At 45.6% G+C, this 12,458-nt stretch overlaps 2 protein-coding genes across 10 annotated transcripts in view; one reads left to right on the top strand and one right to left on the bottom strand.

The window, feature by feature from the left end:
* Window positions 1-8,188, bottom strand: part of LOC103130112 (CSC1-like protein 2) — a 21,270-nt gene extending 13,082 nt beyond the window's left edge. For 3 of the 9 annotated variants that reach the window (XM_016665670.1, XM_016665672.1, XM_016665673.1), the window contains exons 1-5: window positions 7,963-8,188; window positions 1,780-1,998; window positions 1,286-1,365; window positions 1,076-1,114; window positions 164-254 (exon numbers count right to left, since the gene is read on the bottom strand). In XM_016665670.1, the coding sequence (XP_016521156.1) occupies window positions 164-254; window positions 1,076-1,114; window positions 1,286-1,365; window positions 1,780-1,971 (402 nt within the window). In that variant the 5' untranslated portion in view covers window positions 1,972-1,998; window positions 7,963-8,188. Of the gene's footprint in view, window positions 1-163; window positions 255-1,075; window positions 1,115-1,285; window positions 1,366-1,779; window positions 2,077-7,598; window positions 7,683-7,962 lie in introns of those variants that run through there. The other 6 variants (XM_007541422.2, XM_016665671.1, XM_016665674.1 and 3 more) reach the window with 6 other exon arrangements.
* Window positions 8,189-9,025: 837 nt separating this feature from the next.
* LOC103130111 (3-oxo-5-alpha-steroid 4-dehydrogenase 2-like) overlaps window positions 9,026-12,458 on the top strand; it is a 5,362-nt gene continuing 1,929 nt past the window's right edge. The window contains exon 1 of the mRNA XM_007541420.2: window positions 9,026-9,504. Coding sequence (XP_007541482.1) covers window positions 9,233-9,504 — 272 coding nt within the window. The 5' untranslated portion in view covers window positions 9,026-9,232. The remainder of the gene's footprint in view (window positions 9,505-12,458) is intronic.

Below are 12,458 nucleotides of genomic sequence, written 5' to 3'. Positions count from 1 at the left end.
TGTACTGAAGGCTGAGTTTTATAGGCGAACATGACAGCAGGGAAACTAATCGGACCCCAGAATAAGGTCAGAACCTGGAGGAAACTCCCAAGAAGGAGGCCGTTAAACATCTCAAGATTCAGATGATGGTGAGGAGGAGGAGGAGTGATGAAGACATCCTTACGTTGTCTCTCTGGTCGAAGTCCACAGAGCTGGACACCGAGGTGAGCCGTTCGTAGCGATCTGGAGTCTCCGAGTGCATCGCTGAGGCAACGCTGCAAACAGACAGGAAGGAGCCAGTTAGCATGTAGCTGCCTGACCTTTGACCTCTATGCCTGAAAGCTGGTTCCCTCAGACTGACACGAGGAGGGAGACACAGACGGAGCTGCTTCAGGGTCTGAGACCTCAGGACAAACGGCCCCAAAGGGACAGGAACTAAGACTGTGCCCCCTAAAGGCCGACCCCAGATTTAACGATGAAGATGTGGATCAAATTTCAGGCGAATGAAAACATGAAAATGTTGAGCTAAAAGCTTAAAAATTCACCAACATAAAGAAATTCAGAAAACCTTTCCAGATAGGCCCGCCCACTTCCCTGCTGTGACCAGATGTACAGGGTTTCCTGACCGTCCTTCCAGGGACCGACCTGCAGGAACCATGAACTCCTTTGCGCCTCCCAGTGTGGAAGCTAGCAGGCGGGTTCTGAGTTCAGACATGATCTACCCGGTTCTGACTCGGCCCAAGGCACACTGAGGTCTAACCTACTGACTACCACGGGGTCACCAAAGGGTCACCACACACTGAGCTGCAGCAGCAGCCGTTACCTTTTCACTGGCTCATAGTTATCTGTGTCTCGTCTGCGGCTGAGTTTAAGATGGAGAGAGGAGTGCAGCGTTAGCTTCATCACACACACATACAGAGTATGGAGGGTTAGCAGGGCCAAAAGTCACTCATTAGTGAGCAGAACGTCTGATAGGATGAGAAGGAGCCAGATGTGCTAGTAGACCAATCAGAGCGCAGCATCCTGTTAATGGGAGCAGCAGACGGAGGAGGAGGAGTTAACGGACAAACCAAACAGCCGACAGGCAGCAACATACTATTCCTGCTCCTCCAGGTCGCTGAAACGCTTCTTCAGTCTTCAAGAGGGAAAAACAGGAAGATGAGGAAAGGTTACTGAACCAGAATCTCCTGCTTCTCCAGGCGATCCTGATCCTCAACCCAGTGTTCTCCAGAGACATTTACACTCCAGCAGCCCAGCCACCAGGGGGCACCGCTGAGACCACAGGAACCAGTCACTTCCTGCTTACCTGTCTGCATCTGTGACCAGCGCCAGGCGGCCATAATCCCATGCAACCTTCCTCAGGATGGAGAAGACGAAGAGGAGCACCTGAAGAAAAAGAGAATGATGAAGAGCATGTAGAGATGAATATGGAGCTAGATGTAGGTTATCCAGATTGAAACCTCTCTTTTCCTGCTCCAAAGTTGGCTAGCTTTCAGCTGAGGGTATTTTTTCACTGCATTCTGTGCAACACAACCAGCTGAGAACATGGAGCCATTTGCTCTGCTTGTTATTAACAGAAATTTATACAGAAATGCAGCTTTTCTAGCATATCGTCACATTTAACTGATCCAACCAGAGAAACACGATTCCCTCGCTGAAACCTTCTGAGCAGCATTTCAGAATCAGAAGCTGACATCCACCACCTGCTATTGCTGTGCTAATGGCTCTGCTAACTGCTCCGCTTACACTCAGCCAACAGCTCTGCTAACATGCTGCTTGGCGTAGCGTTGACAGGCTCACCAGGAAGCACATGAAGTCCAGGGCGAGCACAGTGGGCACGCCTCCGAATGGCAGCCCCTGCAGCACCGTGCTGCGGATGCGGGCTGAGTAGCAGTAGTCTTTGGATTCATCGTCGGCTGTACAGTTTTTCTGTTCGCTGCAGGCCGGGCTGCTACCCACTGACTCCATGGTGACAATCAGCGCACTGAGCATGCTCACTGCCACATCCTCGCTGGGGACCTGAAGAAGAGAGAGGCCAGAAGTTTGGGATCTGGGAACATGCCTCTGGATTTCCAGCAACATCTAGAAACAGCAGGCTAACGGTAGCATGCTAAGGCTAGCATCCACAGCTATATAGTGTAATTTCCTGTAGTGGTTTTGTCTCTGAACGGTGGAGCAGATAGATAGAAACATCGATAGTGTGGATAGAGACATACTCGGGCTGAGCGATATGGCTTAAATATAAAATCACTTTTTTTTTCCTCCAAATTAAATTTTATTTGGTAACACAAATTATTTTTAAAAGATGTTCTTTTATTTTGATCATTCCTTCTGTGAGTTGATCTGAATTCAAAATCTAAAAAAATAAATAGAAGCATTTGTCAAACAAGAGTTCTACCTTCACTCTGAACTGTGGAAACACGAGGCGTGGTGAAAAAGTTTCATCTTCAAAATCAGAAAATTTGATGAATCAATTGACTTGATTTATCACCCAGGCCTAGAATATAAATATTCCCACAACAATAATCTGTTTAAACATACAGATATGAGTTAGGAACTAAAGGTAGAGGAGACCAGACATGAATACTAGACGCCTCACTGAGCACTGAGTCGTAGGTAACAGCGTCCGCCATCTTGTATGTGGCAGCAGATCGGAGCTCCTTCAGTCCTGTTCTGTGTGTTTCAACCGTTTTACGAAACAAACTGGATTCATTGGCATCACCTTCCCCAGGTAAGGATGAAAGATCAGAATTACTTTGCAGCGAGAAATTCGCTTCTAAACAACCGAGAAATATTTCCTATGTAGCTAAATTGGCCCAAAGTAACCGCTGATTGTTAGCATAGCAGCTAACGTTTTCACACTGTTTTCTAATGAGAGGTGATGAGAAACCGCTGTTAGAGGAGAAGTTCATTAGAAACCAGAGGATTTAGTGAGGAAAGATCAGTCAGGATCAGAGCTGGAGCTGCTGTTCTTCAGTCTGTTTCCAGCTCAGCTTCTCCATGTCGGTATTTAGCTATAAAGATGCTACGAGTCAGAGCCCAACATGCTGAAAATGGCTTTTTGAATAGGAAGGAAACATATGTATTTTCTATTAACTTTTGGATAATTTCTCTTTTATCCTTGGCTTCAGCCTGTGACCAGTGTTCCCAGTGTAATAAATAAATGTTTTATTCTTTCACTTTGTGTATTTTTAAAAATCTCAATCTTAAGTATTAGTGTATTAATACAGCTTATGTAATGAAATAGAAATAATTTACTCTGTTAGAATTGTTTTTATTCTTTGCTGTCAATAGCAGAGTTGATGTATACAGTAATAAATATTTTTTTCTCTGGAAAAAAGTAAGAAAATATGTAGTTTAATGTTTGACAATGACTGATTTATAAATCTAGAGTAATTTCTCTATAATGTAGTAAAAAAATAAATACAAGAAAATTATTTGTTTCTTGTCTTGAAACGTTAAAATGTACATTAAATTATCGAATTATGTAAATATGTTCTTTAATAAAACACTGTAAAAGTGTCTGTTCATCAATGTTAATATGAAAATAATCAGAATATTTCTATCAAATAAAAACATTGTGCTCTTTATTCAGAAATTCCCCAAAACAATTAAATAATCACATCAAAAGTTAGAAAATGTAGTCATTTCTTTGATTGCCAAATCATTATTAGTGTTTGTATAGTTATATAAATATGTATTGATATTACTAAATAATTTATTAAATAAATTATGAACGGCTGTGTGCTTTGTAATATGCTCTTCATACATCGATATCAGAATATTCCATTCCTATTCTATTGTTATAGCCACTAAGCATATTTAAATATGATGAACTATGTATTAAAAACATACTTAAAAAATACAATTATTTATAAATGTAGCTTTGATAGATGTTTGAATATGGTTTACAGAAACAAAAAAGCGTGTTATGATCGATTAAATCCGCTGATACGTCATTGTGCTGCTAAACACATAACGCTGAGTGGAGTGGAGTACCGCTCCAAGATGGCCGCCCTAAATCTAGTCAGCGACAATAGGCGAGAGCGGTCCATGAGGGTCTATCCTTATATTGTGTCTATGCGTCTAGGTATTCATGTCCATGGAGGAGGATACAGGCGCTTTAGACAGCTCGCTATGCTAGTTGCAATATTAGCATGCTAATTCTAATAAATGGACAGCAGTCATTTTTTAAAGGTGTTGGAAATAAAACCTCCTCCACTGAGTCTGACACAAAGAAGGACTGCACAAATATCACCATGGAAACCTCAGGTACTAACAGCTGAAAGCAGCATGCGAGCTGACGTGCTAGCTATGTTTACGCTATAGCGAGCCGGCTAGCATTCAGTCACAGCCCTGAAGAGGAGGAGCTTTGCTACATGTGGCTTTACTCTGATTAGATCTTCATCACCATGGTAACCAGGGGCAGTGCTGCAGCTGTAGGTGTTCTGCTACCTGACGCTCCGGAACCAAAGGTAAAAATAAAAGTTTTAAAGATGGAAGATTAAAATGTTGAGCAGCGATCCAGGAAACCATCCAGATGGGGTCCATCAGTCTGTCCTGACCGGACCGACTGGTTCTGCAAACCGGTTTGGACTCATTTGAGCTGAAGGAACCATATGAGAGCCCAGATTCTGATGAACCCGATCCAGATAACCCGGTTGCCTTCCTGACATCCTGGATCTGACTTGATCTTTGGTCCTCCAGCGGTTCTGTTCGGCCGCTCCAAGATATCCACGTCTAGTTCTGTTTGATTCTGGTTCTGTTTATTACTGGAGCAGTTGACGGAGATCCATAAAAGTTCTGCTTCCAGAACCACCAGGGTTCTCCCTGCTGTCCTCCCCCCAGACCTCTCTCCCCGTTGCCATGGCGCCGCGGCAGCATGACTCATCGTCCAGGCCCCGCCCCCTCCCAGGCCCGGCTCCTGATTGGTCCGGGTGGACCGGCTGCAGCCGGCAGATAACGATAAGGAGCCTCAGATAAGAAACAGGAAGTGGTTCTGCTGCAGCGTCCCGCTCTAAAACCAGAACCACCAACGGCCCGGTCAGAACGGGATCGGCAGAACTTCCGACTGTCAGCAGAACCTGGCCAAATGTTGTAGAACCATGAGAAAAGTTCTGAAGTTCAAACGTCTACCCTGAGACCAATTCTGGTTCGAATCTGGACCCAAATGGACGAAATCAATAACCTGCTGATTCCTCCATTCTGACCCGGTTCAGCTCTTCAGACCCGGTTTCCTTCTTGGAGTCCAGAGAGGATGAAGGTCAAAGCTGCAGCTGACGATTAATCGGTTCAATAATCAGCTCGTTCTGCAGATTTTATTCCACGTTAGAAACGCGTTAAAGAAGTAAATTAATTTATTTCCTTTTTGAAAGCAGAAATAATTTCCTGCCAGCAGAAAATCCATCTGCAGCTGAAATCCCCCCGACACGAGAAAAGCTGAACATCAATAGACATTGTTTATTGTTTATTGATTGACTGAATGCTAAAGCCGATTAATGGGAGATTATTTCCAGAATGTGAAGCTAAAACTGAACTAGAGTTCAAACTAAAATGTTTTTATTTTATCCTCCTGACTACCAGGAAAAAAAAATATTGTCCAATCACCATTTTTTTTTAAATCCCACATTCTTTGTAAGGTAATAAAAGTTTTTTTGCACTTACTTTGTCTCTTCCCATAAAATGTGTTACTACTGATGAACGCAGTTTTTATGAATTAGAAAAAGATACGTACAAAAGTCCCACCCCTTCACATGTGGTATCATTGAAAAGCCCTAAATGTCCTCTCCAGATACCAAAAGGAATTAATTCAGTAGAATGCAGGGGGTGGGAGATATTCAACTTTAGAAATGTCCTCTACAGAGGACAAAAATGAACTACTGGTAGTCAGGAGGTTAAATGTTTATATGTATTTACATTTTTATTTTAATTATTGATTTGGGTTTCTTTCAGTCTGGATTCAGTTTTTTTTATTTTTTTTTTTAGGTTTTATGGGATCTGGTGGCCTTTATTCGATAGTGATTTGACAGGAAATGAGAGAAGAGCAGGCCGGGAATCGAACCTGCAACCCCTGCGCCCCACTGAGCCCCCTGAATGATCCGTTAATCCATAATCTATTACTGAATTAATTTAGGATACATTCAGTAGAAAACAGAACCAGAACCTCTAAAACCTTCTGTTCATCTCCAAAACTGCTGAAGAACTGGACTGAAACGGGTCAGTAGAACGGATCAGAACCGGTTTTGTCGGCTGCAGTCTGTTTCTTTTCCTGACCTGGCGGACAGAACATCAACTCCTCCATGTTCTAGGTTCTATAGATCTAGGTGCAGGCAGGTCCAGTCAGGTGCGCCTGCGCACTGGAGATAACCCTTCAAGTAAAAAAAGAAAAGAATAGTTTTTGGATTTTTTTATTATCTAACCCTCTTTACTATTAAAATTGTGGAGAAAAATTATCTTTTGGGTGAAAACGTCTTGTAAAGTCTGTTGTGGGAACGCCAAAGCCTGAATCCGATTGGTCAGTTTGCTTTTGTTTATTTGGCAGCTTGGTGTTTTTTCTGTGAGCTAAAAATGAAAGAGGGAGTTTGATCCTCCCGTAGTTCAAAGAGCCGTTTGGATCCCGCCTGAGCTTTTCAGCTGTGTGGTTCTGGTGGGTCGCCGGTTTTATGGTTTGGCGAACGGAAGAGCTGATGGGTCACCGGTTGGCCGACCGTGAAATCTGCCGCTCTTCCTGAGCGTGGCGCTACACCTGCGGGTTAAACAGTGGAAATGTTGACCAAAGAGTAGAAATGAAGCAGACATTGTTGCTTCTCCTCCTCTGGACGTCTCAGAGCCACCGGAACCTGGGAATCTCCTTCCTCCTCCCGGTCCACATCATGTCTTCTTATTTAGCATAATTTGTGGAAAAATAAATGAATAAAAATTTATAAAAGTGTCAGCTGTTTCAGTGGGCCATGCGCATTACGCGCTGTGGTTTAGGTTTGTGCTGGTTTCATGAGCATTGTGCCCTTGCAGGTCAGGAGCAGCGATACTTCAGTGCTGCCCTCCGATAACCTGCAGGCGCCCTGGGTCCAGCGGTTCTGTTTTTAAATCGCTTAATGATTAGAATCGGACCGGAACCGAGATCCTTTAGAATGTGGCAGTTATCGATCAACGGCTTTGATAAACATAGATATTAAAATATTGGCGGCCGTTTGGAAAATAGAGTTCATGTTTCTTTCATGTTTTCAACACAAATTAAAAACTGGATTTTCTCTCTTGATGCTGAAAACGCCTCGATGGAATTCAGATGCTTCTGGAAACCATCGCTAAACTTTCACTAAAATCATAAAGTTTCTGTTCTGACGCATCTGCCAGGTGCTGACACCGACATCAGCTCAGAACCAGAACCGGTTCATCACCAGATCTAACGAGGAAGCTCTGAAGTGATAGATTGAACATTTACTTGTTTATTTTCCAGGTTTGGGCTCCAGCTCCATCAGGTCTTTATAAATCAAGGTGATGGAAACTACTTCCTGTTAACTCTGGAAATATTCTGAAAAAGCTGCAGCTCGTGTTGGACCGGGATCAAACACCGAACCGAGCCTTCGGTTTTCAGACCTGACAGCCTTTGACTCACTGACCTGATTTCTGCGGGAGCTCCAGCAGGCCGTGCGGGGCCGCAGCACCTACAGCTAGGCCCGAACCGAACCGGCCCTCCTAGTCAAACAAAGCGCAGAGACCCCGCACATCCGCCACCTGAGTGAATCTGCTCCATCAGATGCGGACAGGCACAAGCGCGCGCCGGGCGCGTGCACAGTGCACACATTATGTAACCCCCCCTCCGCGGCCCCCACCGGGCTGGATGGATGCTGCCGGGGGAAGAGGCGCCGCCAGGCCGCCGGAGAGGCTCCAGCCGCGGCCTGGTGGCCCGCGGCGGCCCGCTGAGCGGATCAGGCGGAGCCGCAGCTCAAAGCCAATCATGGAGAATTAGAACAAAGCCGGTACCTGACCATCCGAAGCCGAACCGAACCCCCTGTGCTGCTCCGCTCCGCTTCCAAAACAACCGCTAAATGAACAAATCCTCAGAAGTCCCGATGCGCCCGAACCGCGGGCCGCCGCAGCGCCGCCATCCCGCAGAAACCCGCAAAGAGCCGCAGAGAGCTGGATCCACCGCCGGGGATGCTGGGCCGACAGTCCGCTGCGAGCCGCTGCTCCTCCGCCGGCTGTCCGAGGCAAAATGGAGGCGGAGCGGAGCTGCGGTGACGCGCCGCCGCCAGCAGGGGGCAGCAGGAGCTGACCTTCAGGCTGCGTCTCGCCCTGCGGTTACACAACCGGTCCACGCAGAAGAAGACCTGCTGCTGCTGCTGCTGCTGATGATGATGCTGCTGATGATGATGAAATCAGGTCTCCGATCATCTGGACGCCTTATCACGTGACTAAATGAAGGACTTCCGGTCTGACGGGCCGGACAACCAGAGGAAAAAAGTTTGGCTAAAACTTACAATGAGCTGCGGAGGCAGCAAGGTCCCCGGTTCGAATCCCAGCCGGTTCTGCGGTGGACCCGTCCAGGATGGACCTGGGCGGGTTGGTGGCAGCGTTCATCCGTCAGGGCGAACCTCCACGATGATCCACTTTTTAAAGTTTTTTCAGAGTTAGTCTGCGGCACATAAAGTTTGCTACTGTCAGATCCGTCTCTCTCAGGTCCAGCAGAGGACGGATGGACTCAGTGGACCTCTAACCGTCCAGCAAGCCAGAGCACGACGCAGAACCGAGAATTAAATCATGTTTATTATCAGAGTCTCATCTGCTTCTGGTTATAATAGGACAGAAACATAAATATTATAAAACATCTGAAATCTGAACTGGAGAAGAGGATGATGAAGATTTAACTTAATGAAATCTAAAGTCGGATCTCCGCCTGGACTCCCAGGAACCGGGTCAGAACAGAACCTGTGCTGCTGATTGGATCCCGTTATGTTCGGTGATCAGACAGGGACTGATGGGAGGAAGATGGTTCTGATGGAGGTTCTGGTTCTGATGGTCCTCTGATCTTCATCTAAACTGGTTCTCTGATCTTCATCTAAACTGGTTCCGGCCTGGAAACCCGGATCCCATCAGAACCGAACCTTTTGACCCTTCACAGAGCCACGGCTCGGCTGTTGATGCCGAACCGGAAGCCAGATTTCTGCCTCTTCCTCCAGCCTCTGCAGCTCATTGGCTGAGCCTTCGGCTCTGGCACAGGGCCGCGCCGGAAGCAACAGCTGCGCCGCGGCTGATGGAGTGCCGATCTGCCGCCGTGTCGTTCCTCAGCTGGGCGCTGGTGGTCAGCGGGGCGGCCTTCCTGCTGCGGCAGACGCGCCGCTGCGGACAGTACGGCCGCTACGCGGAGCCGGGCGGTCGCTGCTGGCCCGCCGGCCCGGCCTGGTTCCTGCAGGAGGTTCCGGCCTTCCTGGTTCCGCTGCTGCTGCTGGTGGGTTTTGGAGAACCGGGCCCTGCCACCGGGAGGTCGCTGCTCGTCTGGACCTTCATGCTGCACTACTTCTACAGGTCAGAGGGACCGAACCGGGACGGGTGGGAGGTTCTGGAAAGGTTCGGGGTGTTTTGGGTCATTTAGTGACGCAGTGAGCTCAGGTCCAGAGTTTCGGAACCAGGGGCGCCGCCAGGAATCTTGGGCCCCCTGACAAAAACTTTGTTCAACCTTTTNTCTGCTGCAGCCGTCTGGCTAGTTTTAAACTGGACCTATGCTGTCCCTGGGTCCTAGGCTGTCCCTGGGTCCTAGGCTGTCCCTGGGACCTAGGCTGTCCCTGGGTCCTAGGCTGTCCCTGGGTCCTAGGCTGTCCCTGGGTCCTAGGCTGTCCCTGGGTCCTAGGCTGTCCCTGGGTCCTAGGCTGTTTTACTAAGACTGAGGAGACTAGTGGAAGGGGAGTTTTTTTTTTTCTTCTTTGTATTCACTAGGGATTTTTGTGTGAATGTGCTTTTGTTGGGGGAACACTTGGGTGTATTTAGTTGTATTTGTGTTTTCTTTTATTATTCCTCCCCCAAACAGTCAAATTTTTATCTAATTGGATTTTAATTATTTTTCAGCTTTAAGGATCCCAGGGCCAGCGTAGACTTCCACTTTTAGTGTGGTCACTTGGTATAATTAAATAGACTGTTTTTGCTCATGAAACATTTGTGAATTCAATAAACTGTTTGTAATCTGCAGCAGTGCCTCTGTCCATTTTTTACAAACCTATCTGTGAGATCTGGTAAAAAGCGGATCTAAAGCTGTACCCAAGGTCACATATGTTTAAAAACGTACTTAAAATATACAATTATTTATAAATGTAGCTTTGATAGATGTTTGAATATGGTTTACAGAAACAAAAAAGTGTGTTATGATCGATTAAATCCGCTGATACGTCATTGTGCTGCTAAACACATAACGCTGAGTGGAGTGGAGTACCGCTCCAAGATGGCCGCCCTAAATCTCGTCAGCGACAATAGGTGAGAGCGGTCCATGAGGGTCTATCCTTATATTATGTCTGAGTAACCGCCACCATCGTTCGTGTTTCCCACTGTCTGCTCTGAAGGCTCCAAGTAGGAACGAACCATTTAACTCAGATAGGGGGGTTCAGGGCAAATACGGATGTGTTTTTTTTTATCTGGGAGTGGGAACATAAAATGTTCACAGCTAAAAACAATCTTTGAAAATACAATATGATTATTTTTGTAATTGACAGGGCCCCAATTCTTTTTCATTTCAATGAAAAAAAATAAATTGCGGAGGGCCCCCTGCTGGTCAGGGCCCCTAGAATTGTCATCACTTTTCCCCCCTATACCGCGCCCCTGTTCGGAACCGAACCTACTGGCGGGACGGTTCCCTTCAGATCAGCTGATTAATCCACAGGAAGTTAATGAAGGTTATTGATCAGAACCGCTGACCCAAAAGAACTTTCAGCAGCAGATCCATCAAGGAGAGAAGCTGATCAGATCTGGTTTCTGATTGGAATTAGGAATGACGTCATCCCTGCTGAGAGTCCAGGACGTGAACACCTCATCAGAGCCCAGGCTCTGGAGGTTTAACTGGACTGAACAGAACCTAAGGAGGTTCTGGTTCTGGTAAGACGCATTCCTGCTGGCTTCCTCACCTGAGTGGGCAGTGATTCTTGAGAATAGGGACAAAACGGGTCCTATGGATAAAGCACAAAATTTGAATAAAATATACACATAATTTTTTCAAATATCTGACTAAACTAACCTGGGTCATGTGAGCACAACAATGTATATTTTCCAGGTATTTGCTGAATATTTTTTATTTTAAACATTGTAGTCGGTGGATGATGCCTGTAAAACCCCTGGTCCAGGAGCAGAAATCAATACATTATAATAGTTTCAAACAATTAAAGAAATACTAAAATTATATATTATGACAATTAAGTATAAGTATTCATATAAATAATTATAAAAGTATCGATAAATTGAATTAAAAATAATTTTTAGATATTTTCCAACTCCGTTGAAATTTGTCCCTAGTTTTNTTAATGTAAAATGCTCTGTACCTACTGCCATCTAGTGGTAAGAAAATTACATGATTACGCCGCTAGTCACTGCTACAGAGGAAGAGGAGACACTCGAAGATGGCATTATTTGCAGATAATTAATTCATTTTCAAAAAATCTTTTATGCCCAATAGCCATATTTTCCGGACTATAGAGCGCACCATACTATAAGCCATACCTTCAATTTTTTTGGGGGAAAAAAAAACACACAAAAAAAACCTGGAAACTTACATTATCAGCCTCACCGGGCTACAGGCCGCTGGTATCTCTGCTGCTCTCGGTTTCCCATAAGGACCCAGCAGAGGGCAGCAGAGGGCTGAGTCCTGATAACTGCTGGATATATTAAGGACGCAGTTCTCCGTCTGTGCAGCGGCTCTATTTCCTTCCTGTACTGCTAGATCGATAGCCCTCAACTTAGAAGCTGCATCATATGAGTTGGAAAACATTTCTCTGTCGTGCCTGCTCCTAGCATGTGGTTGTTCTCAAAATGAAAATTAGCACTTCTTTGATTTACAATTTTTACTTCGAATGATTCACTTCCTGCTAAAGAGCCCCCTGGTGGTTGAAGAAAAATCCACAGAAAAGCCGCATTGTTCAAAGCTTAAGAAAAAAGTAGCGGCTTATTGGATAATTTCCACGGCACACCTGACGATCTCTCACGGTACACTAGTGTGCCGCAGCACAGAGGTTGAAAAACACTGACACAGACATGAATACTAGACGCCTCACTGAGCGCCGCCATCTTCTGTGTTTCAACCGTTTTACGAAACAAACTGGATTCACCATCACCTTCCCCAGGTAAGGATGAAAGATCAGAATTACTTTGCAGCCAGAAATTCGCTTCTAAACAACCGAGAAATATTTCCTATGTAGTTTAATTGGCCCAAAGTAACCGCTGATTGTTAGCATAGCAGCTAACGTTTTCACACTGTTTTCTAATGAGAGGTGATGAGAAACCGC

The sequence above is a fragment of the Poecilia formosa genome, unplaced genomic scaffold (assembly GCF_000485575.1).
Source record: "Poecilia formosa unplaced genomic scaffold, Poecilia_formosa-5.1.2 Scaffold608, whole genome shotgun sequence".
Lineage (NCBI taxonomy): Eukaryota > Metazoa > Chordata > Actinopteri > Cyprinodontiformes > Poeciliidae > Poecilia > Poecilia formosa.
Note: the sequence above shows the minus strand (reverse complement) of the source record. Positions and strands in the feature narration are given on the sequence as shown.